The sequence below is a fragment of the Sander vitreus genome, chromosome 10 (assembly GCF_031162955.1).
Source record: "Sander vitreus isolate 19-12246 chromosome 10, sanVit1, whole genome shotgun sequence".
In the NCBI taxonomy this organism is placed as follows: Eukaryota; Metazoa; Chordata; class Actinopteri; order Perciformes; family Percidae; genus Sander; species Sander vitreus.
In genome coordinates, this window is record NC_135864.1 from 14,387,451 (window position 1) to 14,402,368 (window position 14,918).

The 14,918-nt window shown below is 41.4% G+C and overlaps 1 protein-coding gene across 1 annotated transcript in view; it reads left to right on the forward strand.

Moving 5' to 3' along the window:
• Nucleotides 1-14,918, forward strand: part of dlg3 (discs, large homolog 3 (Drosophila)) — an 86,761-nt gene that overhangs the window by 14,213 nt on the left and 57,630 nt on the right. The window contains exon 4 of the mRNA XM_078260394.1: nt 3,745-3,849. Within this exon, the coding sequence (XP_078116520.1) occupies nt 3,745-3,849 (105 nt within the window). The remainder of the gene's footprint in view (nt 1-3,744; nt 3,850-14,918) is intronic.

The window sequence follows — 14,918 nt, forward strand, 5'->3', positions numbered from 1 at the left end:
AAGCTCTTCAGCAAGCTGAAATGTATCTAGAGACATGCAGTGTGCTGATCAAGTCTCTAAATATCAAAGATTACACTTTGGGCATTCTTTTTTTAAATTTACAGTAGAGATACAGACATGCAGGAAAAAGAAAGACCTTACGACGTGTAACACAAGTCCCTGGCCCCGGCCCCATGCGGTTTTATGGTACTCACGTTTGACCAGGTGGGCCACCAAGACACCCCAGGTGTTTGTCTTTGTTAACGTAAGGGACAAAGTATGTCTTTTGTAGTAAGACATTTCCTCTTTGTGTTTGTGCCTGACCACTGGGTTTGTCCCATGGTACCTCCTTGTCCATTTTCTGTCTGGTCATTTTGGACCTTCTGATGCCATTGTAAATAATAATAATAATAATGTGTTCTCACTGACTTGCATGGTTAAATAAATAAATTAAAAAAAACTTCTGATTGGTCACTAATTGTTACAGTGAATGTGACGTAAACCATTGGTTAGGGGCGTCACCTCTCTGATCCACTTTTCTGTGAACAGGGCAAAACATGTAGCAGGATGTGGATTTGACTGACCCACCCTGCACGTTTGGTTGATGGTTCGTACATAGCTCAATAAATCAATTCTTGCATATATGCACGTGATGTTCACATCATGTATAGTGCAAACCCTTTTTTAGTGTTTTTTAGGCCTATAGTATAAAGGTGATAGTTAAAATTACGCAATTCAGTCCTCACATGAGATAAAAACTTTAATCTAATATTATTCCTTCGTGCTTAACAGCCCCTCCCTCCAGTCAATCACTTAATGGCAATATGTTTGTGAAATTCATGTGCTAAGTCTAAACTGGATTATATACGGCCAGTTGAACAGGGGAACTACCATAGACTTGTAATTTAAATGGACGCTTTAGAGCAAAAGACTGTGTTGACTGTTCCTCAACACGTAAAGCTTGAGCGAGTGACATTATTTTCAACAGAAAGGATTCTAATGCATTCTGTAAATGACAAATTTTAGTAGGGAACATATCAACAATCTATTTTCTGATATAAAAACAATTAAGTATTTGCAAGAACTGTGACCTCTAACATGAAGGATTAGTCCAGTGGCTCCTTTCTTTGTCTGAAGAACCCCTTCATCATGTGTTATCACAATTAATTATATACAAGTCAATATTTGTGGATTATTTAGGTTGAATACTGTTATACTAAGAATTACCTGGCTCCAATATTGCTATACAATTGATTGGATGTTTAGATCAGTTTGCATTCACACTACTTAGGCAGAGGCTGATTATTTCAACTATTTACCAATTACATTTAGCTAGCAAAAACTACTTACCATATAATTATAACAATATCATTACTTTAAGATATCTATCTCAGCCATTTATACATTTCTTTTAGCTAATTATTTTAACCATTTGTCTAATTTCTTTGCTAACTATTGATCCATGATGATCTGATCCCAGAGCTGTGCGGGAGAACTGAACTAATTAGTGCCTCTATGTAATAATCAGTTGATGTTTGTCAGAATAAAATCTGTCATGTTTGTTCATCTCTGTAAGTCGTTCATGCTGTACGTTGTATTATAAAACTGGTCATATGTTTGATAAAATGCAGGTAAAGGTGATGGCAAGCAGCAAATGTCAATCCACACAGCGTGACATATTCCTTCTTCCCATAAAAGACAGGACGTTAAAAGACAAAATAATAGTCGGTGCACTTTCTTGATGCTGAAACGCATACGGTCAATTGCAGTGCCACATGTTTATAATCTGTCACTACCATAGAAAAACCCCACAAACTATGACTGTGGTTTAAACTTGACTCTGCCATCATAAGCTCCTCTCTGTGTATTCTGTGATCCACCCTGTCAAGCTTCTAATTCAGTGCAGCATGGCTCCTGATCCTTCCCCACATCCTTCCCCCTCTGGATCCCAGCTGCTTGTGGGGCCCAGACACAGTCCTGGAGAGAGAGAGAAGGGGAAGTTTGAGAACTGCTTAATGGACACGAGTGAGGTGCTCATCAGTATTCTAGCCATGTTGTCACCTGAGTGGAGGATGGGAGGGAAACTAAATGAGTCTGCAAATTCCCTGATTTGGTGCAGAGTAGCAGGTGAGAGTGGAGAATAGCTCCTTTGGAAAAGAAAGGAAAGAAACCGTGAGCGAAGAAGCTGTTTTTAGTAGTCTGGTTGTATTTCATAATAATAATGTTTTAATTTGCAAGAACCTTTTTTTATTCAGTAATAATCCTGGAATAACTAAGAAAGTAATGTCCAAGAAGAAACTGAAACTTGTAATACATTTAAAAAAAAAAATTATGACTTTTTTCAAATATGTCTGCACAATTTTGTACGTGTATCGAGTATCGAGTGTGTAAGCGTGTGTGCACAGTGCAGAGGGCATACTCCTGCCGCTATTAGACAGAGCGGGCTCAGCGGGTGTCAGTTGAGCTGCCTGTCAGGGCTGCCATGTGGAAATGGAGCCGTCAAAGAGTGCAACAACTTAGAAAAATGTTGTGTTGCAACTCTGGTGAGCACTCTGCTCATGTCCTCTTAAATTGAGCATCTTTTTAATTTGCTGAGAGAGAGGGCACCACCTGTTTGGAAAATCTCTTTGGCTGTTCTGCTGTAACTATTTATTTGTTTGGAAGTTTGCACTAGTGATGTCCTGCTCTAAAGGCTGCCCTCTGCTGTCAGTTGAGGTTCTGTGTGGTCAAAACTGTGGGAATTAACTCAGTGAATGTCAGGTACTGTAGACTTTGTGTATCCCCGCCCACAGTCAGTAGACGATTTTTATATTGGCTCTATTAGTTTCATTTGTTAAGAAATATGACATGGAGTGAACCATCTGGTTCAGTTCTGTGCCGCTCTAGCAGGTTCTAGCACAGTGTTGGTGTGTGTTATTCTTAAAATTTTGATTTTGCAAGGGTACTCTCCTTTCACTACAGTACAATTTCTTTAACCATGCTTTTATTTATATGTTTTGGACTAGCTCCTCTCTGTTCTTAAGTGCTGATTGTGACAACCCACAAACAACACTAAAGGAATGGTTCAACATTTCGGGAAATAAGCTTACTCTCTTGCTTGCCGACAGTTAGATGGGAAGATTGATATCACTCTCATTTGTGTGCGCTAAATATGAAGCTAGACTTAGCAACCAGTTAGCTTAGCTTAGCATAAAGACTGAAACGGGAAACAGCTAGCATGGCGCTGTTTAGACCAAGAGATAACTCCAGTATGTTACCCTCTGTGAAACCACAAATTATCATAAAAAGAAATAAGTTATAATGTGTTAATAAGGGCGCTTTAGAATTGCTGGTAGGCAGATTTTTAAAACGTTTAGACAGAGCCAGGCTAGCTATTTCTTCGTGCTTCCAGTCTTTATGCTAAGCTAACCTAAGCTAAGTGCCTGCTGGTTCTAGCTTAATATATTCATGTAGTACAATTACATCCGAGTTATAGATCTAAGCATCTGATTTTACCCTCATGGCTTTTATGAAGTTATTTCCAGACTCCTTAAAGACTCTTTTAATCACCTGTAAGAAAAATATTGTGTTTGCTGCTGTGACTCTATCCTACAAGCATGACGTCTTATCTACAGTAACTCTCAGCAAGAAAGCAAATCAGGGAATTTCTCTACTCCTTTCAAGACGTTGGTGATGATTGTCATCTTTGGTGTCCACAAGTATGTCCTGATCATTGTCGGAGGAGTTTGTTTTTTTAAAATAAGATTTGATTCACTCTTCACTCAGGAGGAGGAGGGTGTGTCTCGGGTGCGAGTGACCAGCAGGAGGAGCCCCCACAAAGTGGAGCGAGTTTCTGGCCTGGTGACTCTGTCTCATGTCGACGTGCCAAAGGTGAGTAAAGCAAAGAAAACATGAATTTCCTAGGGGTCTCTTGAACACAACTTGTCCTCAGTGATTCTATTCAGGCTTTAGAAAAGGCAGCTGCTGCTAATATGAGCAAATACTAATGAGCCCGTTGATGTGATGATTACGCATTCACCATGACAGTTTACTGAGGCATCACAGAAGTGCCTTAGCATGCATCATGAAACATTTGTTACTGTTCATAAAGGTTGACCTTTGAAAAATGTATTGATGTTGAGACATGAATGCTAAATCACAAAGCAGTTTAAGGAGTCCAGGGATTGATTTTTAGGGATTTGTGTGACCAGTTTAATGGAATATGTCAATAATCTGTGTTGATCAACACATTGATTTGTGTTGACACTTTGTTTTTTATACAGAATAAACAAACCTGATATAATGTGTTAATAAGTGAGTTTTAGAGATCATCATAGTCTTATTGTGTTGCCTTTGGCAAGCTGTATCACCCTGTTTCCAGTCTTTATGCTAAGCTAAGCTAACCATGTGTTGGCTCGAGCGCAGAGACATGTGGTTGGTATCCATCTTCTCATCTAATTCTTGGCAATAAGCGTATTTCCCAAAATGTCAAACAATTTCTTTAAGAATTGTGGGTAACCTGCTGCTTAGATGATCAACAGTCATGATAGAGATATGTTTCATAGGCTAGCCGTGGTCCTAAGCGTTTTTAAAAGCCCTTGTGTTCACATGCCTTTCCCATTACAACACAGCCAGTGGCACATGGTAGCACAGTGGCCGCAGGCGTTGGCTTTTCAGCTGAGCCCAGAACTAGTGCAATGGGTGGGGTTATGAGGATCAGGGGGTTTGGATGGGGTGAAAGAGAGGGAGATACAGGCTGTGAGCACATGGATTAAATGTGCTTGTATGATAATGTCTGCATAAGGATACAGTTACAGTACAGGTTGACTCTGGATAATATGGAGATGTGTGTGTGTGTGTGTGTGTGTGTGTGTGTGTGTGTGTGTGTGTGTGTGTGTGTGTGTGTGTGTGTGTGTGCGTGCGTGTGTGTGCGTGTGTGACTCCCTCTATCACATGAAGGAGGAAGGTTAGGGAGCAGAGGAGGCACAGGGAACAGAAGTGAAAGAGAGAGAGAGAAGGGGGGTGTAGAGCGAAAGATATAGTGGGGGAGACTGGAGAGAGAGAGCAAAGCGGCTGAGAGGCGAGGGCCGGTGCAGTGCAGAGCTGGAACGGACACCCAGAGCTCAGCCTTCCTCGGGTTGCCATGGAAACCACATTCCTCCCCCGCCTGCATCCCTACAGATTGCTCTGACTCTCTCTCTCTCTCTTTCTCTCTATCGCTCTCCTCGCTTCTCTGTTTTTCATCCTGTCTTTTCCATTCCTCTTTTAATTTGTGTCTTTGTTTTTATTTTTTTAACTCTCACTCTCTCTTTCTGCTCTGCTTTTTACACCATACACGCATTGAGCACAATCGTGATGATGCACACTCAGCAAGCACACTGATTTCACATGCATGGCTCGCTGTGACAAGGTGAATGGGTAATTACACAGAGTTTATTTTGCATTCCTATGCACTCAGGGACACATAAGCATTTTGTTGTTTTCTCGGCATCTCTCTATTTTCTTCTCTCTATTTTTACTCCCCCTTCTGTTCAGCACCATGCTTCAGTAATGCCCCCTCTAGTCATCACATTTCTGCCCACACATAGGGCACCTTAGCTTTGATTCTCCTCAGTTATGGCATCTGTCGTGGACCTACAGCACCTTCATCGTATTTTATCAACTGCATTCAGCTTTCTTGGTTTTCAGCTCATTTCTTAACCTTCTACTTGGACCCCATTCCATAGCTCTCTTTCTTTCTGCTTCTGTCTTTTTATGCATGTACAAAGTTTAATCCAAACATTGTTCCTTAGCCATGCAACTCTGATATAATCTCCCACTCCTGTGTTCCTCATTTCCCTCCACTCCTCATTTTGCTCAATGTGCATGCTCCTCTCTCTTATTATTCCATCAGTTGGAGGTGCTGTGTTTGGTGTGTGTGTGTGTGTGTGGTGGAGCAGCTGTTTTCTGCCACTGAGGCCTATTAATAGGAGTCTTAGCCGTGTAGCCTTTGTTTTCTGCATCTGCATCGCTGTGAGAGCATCATGGAGGCTCCTGAGCAGGTTACATTGGCTTAAAGTACAAAACTGTTGATTATCTCCTTGCCCCCCCCGAGAGCTATGATTCATTGAATGGTGGAAGCATTACTTGTAGAGATTCTCCTAAAGATATAGTCATTTCAACATCTGCTGTTTGTGGAAGAAACAAGTGAATTCTTATTCTGCTAAGATGCAATGATACCTGAGTGAGACTTTTAAGACTTTCCTCCTCACCCCCCTCTTGCAGTTAGTTAAGGCTACAGTAGAGCAGCTTAGTATGTGTTGATATGGAGCTGCCTCTTTAAGACTGCCTCACTACCGACTGTCCTTTCATGGTGCTGCATCCGGTCAGGTGACAAAGGAGTAGTCACATAGCTTCTCTGAGAAATGCCTAGAAATGACTGAAAAGCTCAATACATGGTGTGTGCTGTGGTTGGGGTTTGTAATGCTCATTACAATAACATGTGTGTGTATATGTGTTTGTGTGTGTGTGTGTGTGTGTGTGTGTGTGTGTGTGTGTGTGTGTGTGTGTGTGTGTGTGTGTGTGTGTGTGTGTGTGTGTGTGTGTCTGTGTCTGTGTTTGTCTGTGTGATGTCCAGGTGGGTTTATGTAATAAGGGCTGTGCAGGCTGATGCTGAGCTGATAGTGTTGAGGAAGCTGCAAGGTGGGATGCGGGGAAGCATCTCTGTTCAAAAGTGCAGGATAATCTCCTCGTTTATGCCATAAATCACAGGCCCTTCTTTTTCATTTGTCAACAGCAGGTCAGAGGTTACCGCTTTCATTTCACAAGATAAATCACCTAATGCTGTTGATCCACTCCTTTCCAGTCCAAGCTGTTTAATTGGGCACAATATTCTTCAAGGACTGCACACACACAAACACCAGTCACTCATGCATGTATGTATACACTATATTTGTGCATGGACACATGGTTAATGTCTGTTTTTCTATATCTTTTAAATTGCCATTAGTCCGACAAGATTGCTATTCTCCTGGGTCTACTAAAGCCAAGTTGTTCTTATTGTATTTCCTCCAGGATAGATTCAATTTGTAAGAGTCAGAGTGTAAACAGTTCAATCATACCCTGCTGCGCAGTGTTGTTCCGGTGTTTGTGACAATTCGTGGTTTTAGTAATTATGACAAAATGTTTTTCACTAATCTTTGAAAGTGGAGAAAGTGTCCACATGTTTGAAGATAAACCAAAAGACTGCTACATTTCTTTGGTGGTTTTACATTTTCTCGCCTCTAGTATTTATGTCTAGCCACTAAAGAAATGCCAGTAACTGAATATTGCTTTTTCTACTTGGCACTGTGTCACAAATGGAAAAATAATCTTATATAGGTGACAGTTTTATTACGTTATAAACTGCAGATTAAATTTGACAATATCATGTAATCTAATACAAGGACACTGCAAACGACAACCTGAAAAATAATAGTGTAATTGAGTCTAAAAAAAACTTCGGCTACACAGTCACAACAAAGATTTTACATAATCTGCACAAAGGTTGTATTTATTGCAGGGCTATGGTATTTCATTTCACTGTGTTGTACTAATGTGGGTTTTATGCCCATTTTAAAGGTTCAATTGCCTATATTTCACATTATCAGCACTCTCCTGAAATGTTTACTCTTAAAGAAGCAGAAGAAGTTAAACATTACATGTCTTTAGTGATTAAAACATAGGACAAGGAAAGATCAACACAGATAATCTAGATGTTTTTATCCACAAAGTTACGTTGTAAAATTAGATCTTATACGACATACATTAATCTTCAAGACCTTTTCTTTCCTGTAATAGCTCTAATGTGATTAGTGCATATTAACTTCCTGTATTCCTCTTCCTGCTATCCTTCTGATACAGAAAACCAGCAATTTATTGGCTCTGAAACGACCTACCAAATTATTTATATATTTTATTTTATGTAATATTTAAAGGGAGAGTTTTTTCCCCCTAGATGTACCAAATATGTCTACATACACAGTTCATATTGCAGATGTGTGTGTGTGTGTGTGTGTGTGTGTGTGTGTGTGTGTGTGTGTGTGTGTGTGTGTGTGTGTGTGTGTGTGTGTGTCTACGCAAACCATAAAGATAACATATCTGTGTTCATTCTCTGTCCATCTCTCCTGCCTTTATTTTGTGTACCCTGCTTGTCATTCCCTCATTTTGTGAGCCGTACAGCATGTGTTATGTTTATTTTATTTTTTTTAACTGCAAATCCTCTGTGTGATAAATGCAATGTGGTCAGTTTATAAGAGGGACAGAGTGAGGCTAGGGAAGGATGGTTGCAACATGTGCTCGGTCATGTGTGCTGTGATCGATATGCTTACATCGTCCTTTCAAGGCGCTGCCTTGAAGACCCGCCTCACTGCTCTGATTGGCTTCAGCAGGGTTTGTGGCTGTATCCGACAATGTGACTTGAGGCTTTCAGTGGTTTCTAGTCTCTGTTTAAAAATGCCAAAGTTTCTCCTCTTTTTGCTCTCTGTTTGGCATATCTCTCTATGTTACAGTGAAAGAATATCATTATAATGAAGTGAGTTAGTGTTGCATGTAATTCTGTGTCACTGAGCCTGCTGTGTGTGCCTCCTGGTAGGGCTGCAACACTATGTAGTGCGCCCTCCCCCCAAAACTCAATTTAACAGGAATGTTGCATAGATAGACATTAATATACATACCATTTAAAGGCACTAGGTCTAAATCTTATTCAAAACACTGAAAAGGCATTTGTGTATGAGCACTGTAACGTGCAGACATGTATATGTATATGTACAAATGTACTCTTTCCCCCATGCAGACACACCCAGCTCAGTTCCCCGTCACATTTAATTAATAATGCATATATGCAGGGTTTTAATGGCGACACTGTAACATTCCCTCTTAGGTCTCTAAAAAATAAACCTTCACCCTCAGTGTCAGGATGTTTTATATCTAGCTGTGATCAACCCACAAATTTATACGCATGAAAAACGGTTCACAGGCAGTCCAATCGCATTACTGAAAATATAACTGCCACAGATACATGAAAGCCATATAGTCTTTCCTTCTCTCTTTTTCCCCCTCACACATCCTCGCTCTCAATCTCTTCCTCCACCCACTCGAAAGCCCAAGCGTGTAATCTTGTTGGTTTTGTACACATGTGTTGATGTCATCATTGTGAACATAAAATATTTCCCCTATGGTTCTTAAACGAGGCTTCAGGAGTGCAGTTTTCACTCACTGTGCTTATTTTTGACTCAGTACTGCACATGGGCAGGACTTAACAATAAAATGAATTCAACAGCAGTGCTGCTTTGCCAGTAGTAATACTAAAAAAAAGGAAGATCAGTAGAGAGCGATGTAAAGTAATGCAGCGTGATTCAAAGGCATCACTGTTGAGAGGCAGGTCTAGTGATACCCAGGAGAAAAAAGGATTTTCATCTACTGCACCTGCTTCCATTGTGAGATTATATACAGACGTGTGCTGTGACACAGAGCCCGGGGTTGCCACTCACTTGAAAGAGAAAGAAAGGCTGAACTGAGGGACAGGGATGCCCACTGTAAGTTGGATCTTGGCTGCATTGGTCTGATGAAAAACATGAATTAGACTCACAATTAGTGGAGCAGGGTCGGCATTGACAGACTGCGGACTACTACTTCCTGATCTTTTTATACAAATACAATATTTTCATTGTGCCTTGATTTGTGAAGCAGTACCTTTTCACCTGGCTGGCAGCAGTGAGGTTGAGCTGTTGCGGCCCCTTTAAGAGCAGCTAGTGAAGCGCTGTTGGTGCTGCTGCTGCTGATGGCAGCGCTGCCAGTTGATTGGCTGTGGCTGTCAGGGCTGAGGTGCTGGAGGGATGCTGCTACGTATCTCTCTACCTCCCTCCCTGCCTCTCTTTCCCTCTCTCTCTCTCTCTCTCTCTCTCTCTCTCTCTCTCTCTCTCTCTGTGTGTCTCTCACTCTCCATCTCCCTCTTGCTTGCTCGCATCCCTCTGAATAATCCACATCTAGGGCAAGCTGGCTGAGAGGCGATCCAGTGCTCAGCTCCTCTCTGCAGGCTGAGAAAAGAGACAGAGAGAGAAAGACAACGATTTCCAAAGCAGGAGGAAAACCGTGAGATTTTGACGGATCGGGAAGATACCAAGAATTAACAGAGGAAGGTTTTCATCGGCGGATATCATTTATTTATACATATTGTTTATATATCTATATATATATATATTTGTACACACGCATATAGATATTTATATATATACATTTATCCCTGTACATAACTGTATTTGTGTTTGTCTGTTTATATTAATATTTTTATATGTATTTGTGTGTGTAAATATATATGATATATAAACAAAAGAATATACATATATATATCTATGAATTTATATGCGTATCACTGTGAACCAAGAGAAGCAAGAGGAAATTTCTATCATCGGGGCTGGTCTCTGATTGTGTGGTCGTATACAATATTTTGAATACTTCCTTTGATCTTCTACGTCAAGAGGACAAAGACTACGTGCCCATTTTGTATTTTTTGTTTTCCTGTTTCCCGTCCCTCTTGATCTTTTTTTTTTCTACACCCGAGAGGAATAAAGCGGAGAGTGACAGGATTTGACGAAAAAGGGAAAATCTGTAGAAATTCCTGTGATTAGTGTTATTTCCATCGGCATTAGCACTCTGTGAGCCGATCACAGCTTGCTGTGTGAGATCTGAGGAGGCAGCAGAGACAGAGTGCCACGCCGCTCAGCTCAGTGTCAGCCTAGCCAGCATGCACAAACACCACCACTGCTGCAAGTGCCCAGAATGTTATGAGGTGACCCGTATGGCTGCCCTGCGTAGGATGGACGCCCCGTCATATGGAGGAGACTGGCAGGCCGAGCCCTATGGATACCCGCCTGGGTACGGGGGAGGCCAGACCTTACCCCCTCCGGCCTCAGGCGGAGGTGGAAGCATGGGAGGAGGAGGGGGCACTTTGGGGAGAAGTAAGGGCAAGATTATGTCTGGTGGGGGCCCTGGAGGCCCCAACCCAAAGGGCCAATCCAAGGGTGGCCCCAAAGTAAACGGAAACAACTCCAGTGGACAGGGCGGATGGTGGCCCGAGTGCACCTGTACCAACCGGGAGTGGTATGACCAGGTAACTCATCTTCCTCACTCTGTTAGATAGCTCAGACCTTTGGGGCCTAGCAGGGTTGACTGGGATCAGATGGACTGCCGCTGTAGTAAAACAGAGACCATCATGCATCAGCTGTCGGTTTATGGAAGACAATTCCTATTTAGTATTCATCTCAAGCCTACCGTTTTCCCATTTGTTGACTGTAATTCCTCAATTGGAAGCAGAGTAAGGAGAACAGAGCAGGACTGATCCAGTTCCACTGTGCACACATGGAGATGATTTTCATGTTGGGATTTGAAGGAGATGAGTTAATGCTGATACATTTAACACACCTTGTGTGTGTCGTCAAAAGGCTTACGCTGATGCAGTTACCATAGGCCAAAAAATGGTGCATTTTCATTCAATGGAGCAGCACTGAGATGCAGTTTGCAATTATTTTAAGTTATCTCTCGAGCCGTTAACTCCAACATTACAGACCGACTTTGTACATTAGATGTAGGAAATAGATTTATGAGAGATCAACTAATTGTAGGATTGTGTCTCATTAGCTCAGAGTAGAGGAAGAGATGATGAAATCGATCTCTGATTCCAGTTCCATTTCTTATTTGGCCTTTGTTTTTTAGCAAGCCATTCTGCTCAAAAGAATCACAATATAATGAATGTGAAAGAAATAGCGATTCATCAGTGATCGGTGTCTAACCGCTGCCCGTCATACATGCCGCACAGTGTGAATGAAACTGCCTCTTTACATGCACTCCCATTTTGTTTCTATTTTCTCCATGTATTTACATGTATTTATAAATCACAGTTGATAAAAGGTCAGAACAGCTTCAGAGGCACAGTCTTTAATTAAGGAAGGTGCATGTATGCGAGCATGAGAGTGAGCTTGGGTGGGGGAAGGGTAACTTGGTGAGATGAGATCCAAGGAATGGTTCACGCTGTGCATGAGTATGTGTCTATGTAGGCTCGTATTTGCGGCAAGTGAAGCCGCTGCATTGTTTGTGGTCCCTCCGTTTATGTCTGATCGTGTTTTGAGCAAGAAATGTGAGGCAATGGGAGGAAGGAAGGTGAGAAGAAGCACAGGGGTAAAATGGAGGATGAAATTTCAGTGGCAGAGTGGAAGAGATCCCCCTGAGCTGAGCCCACATATGAGCCGCAACCTGACTGATATTAGCAGATTACTACAACCAAGGAGAGGTTTGAGGAGGCAAAAATAGATTGACACGTTCTCTTGGTTTGTGTAAAATCTATTGCAAGCTTTTTCTTCCAGACCAATGAGGCTTATTTCATGTTTCACACGTTTGAAAGCTCACAGCAGATGTCATTATGTAAGCATGTATTGCTTACATGGAGATTTTACTCTCCCATCAGTATTACCCCCTAATTTAGTTCTAGTTCTACTGCTCACTTACAGCATATGTATTCCATATTCAACTATACAATGAAACAAATTAGTATCTTAATATGTTGCATCGTGATTCAGGTAGGAATCTTATGTTGTTGTAACAGCACAGTTAATGGATAAACCACTCTATAGAATCCTATCTGGTCTTGTCCTTTCGAAGGATCCTTGCTCTCTTGCTGCGAATGTGCACCACACAAAAACTCTGTAGAGAAATGTCCAACCTGGCATTCATGGTTTCAGTCAAGGAGTATCTACATTGGAATGAAAAGAGCTGGAATTACAGAGAATGAATCAGTGATGGATGATGGTGGGGGAAAAGCAGCAGTCAGTGGGGTGAAAATGCTAAGGTTGAAAAAGAGAGAAATAAGCCAATAAAGGCAGGCAGTGGGCCTGGAGAGGGGGAGGGGGTTATATAAGAGGAGGCAGTTGGTGGTGCTGTCAGAGAGAGAAAGCAAGCAAGGTCCTGACACTTTGGACAAGCATCTGTCCCTCCATCTCTTTAAACAGACGTGTGAACGGCCAGTATGTGCTCCCCCCCTTCCTATGAACGGGCCATAGCACACGGCATGGATGGAGATGCACACCCACCACCACCCCCACCTTCCTCAGCTCTCCTCAGTCACCGTTGCTCATCCTTGGATGGGAAATGTGAATGCTACCCCTCCCCCACTACCTATACACAGCCGGAGAGCAGGGCAGTTATCACACACGCCCAACCACGCACGTCTATTATTGTATAGCTTTCATAACAACTCGTGTGTTTGGATGCTAGCACGATGAAAAGCAATAACCTTGCACAGTCATTCAGGATAATCTCAGCTGGCTTTTTGTAGCTCGATCATTGACATTTTCAAATGGCTTCTGTAGCCATGAACATTTCATGTATGTGTGAGGAAATCACTACACGATCCCCAAGACATAATGATGGCATATTCATTTCATGTCATCTATTTACTACACGATTGTGCTGCTTTTGTCAAGAGCTTGCTAGGTTAATTATGGATTGTTGGGACTATAAGAACATTCTTTAAAACAAGAGCTTTTGAATTTAAATCTGAGAAAAGTAGAGACCTCGGTCTACTGGGAGCTTCAGTCAGAAAGCTCCCTCTTTCCCCTGCGGGCTCCAATATGTCTTTGTGTGTTCTCCAGCTCTGTGGCTAGGATTAGTTTAAAATATTAATTGGATTTTACTTTATTTATTAGTATCAAGATTTGGTCCAAAATGCTTTGCCAGAACCATTGTTTATAACAGGCCTCTGTAGTGGCTGTGGTGCTTTAAATGAATGCATAGGCACAGTGGGTGTTCCATGTCGAAGACTCCCATAGGTGATTAGGACTCAAAAGCCTTCAGGCCTTGATCAGAAATGTGTGTGTGTGTGTGTGTGTGTGTGTGTGTGTGTGTGTGTGTATGTGTGTATGCGTGTGTGTGTGTCTCTTACAGTCACATTAATTGATTGATTGATCGGTGTCATTGGTTTGTACATCTGTCTGATGAGATTTAGTTCGGGCCGGATTTGATTTGCCATTCCTGTAACAGCAACCCAGAGAGTATTAACGGATGGGATTTACACGTGCTCCATGGCCAAATGTATTGAGCTGGATCCCCTACTGTGATCTTGAAAGTCCCTATCAAAAACCTGGAATATTCTCATCAGATCAAGAGAGATTTATCTATGAGCTTGTCTTGGAATAAAAAAGGCAAGAAATATGTGATCTGAATGAAAGTGCACTCAGCATATCCATACATTTTCTTTAAAACATCTGGTGTGAATGATAACACCAAGATGTACATTTGCAGTTCCTGTCAATGCATTCAGTCCAGTGTTACACAGAATTACTGCACGGCTGTTTTTTAAGTCTCGAGTAAAAGAAGAACATTTGCATATATTGTGTGTAACATTACATGCCAGTATTTTTTTTCTCTGATAGATGCACTACTTGGGTTTAACCCTTATGATGATGAGAAAAGTAGGAATCCAAGACTTCAGTGCTTAAGTTTTCCTTTGCATATGTGTATGCTCCAAAATGTTTGATCTTTTCATATTTGATTATTGATTTGACCATATATGTATTGGTTTGAATATGTATGATATGGTATTTTAAGTTGGTGTTCTTAGCATCTTAGCATCAAGTGAAAGTTGTACATTAGGAAGGTGACTTTCGACAAAATGTTCTTTTCAAATAAATATATTCTATGCTAATAATTTTAACAATTATGATAGAATATCACCAAACATTATTAAAAAATATATATTTTATTGTCTGGTATGATCCCACCAGTGATGCCAAAGCACCTGTGATGTCATAATACCTCTGACATCACTTTTAAGCTTCAGCATTACCCTGGCTTCAGATTATATTTCATCTGAGGACCCTGCTCCCCCATGCTGTCCCTCCCTTACCGCCACACTCTCATCCCAAAAACCTTTTTTTTCAGTAGGAGGCAAA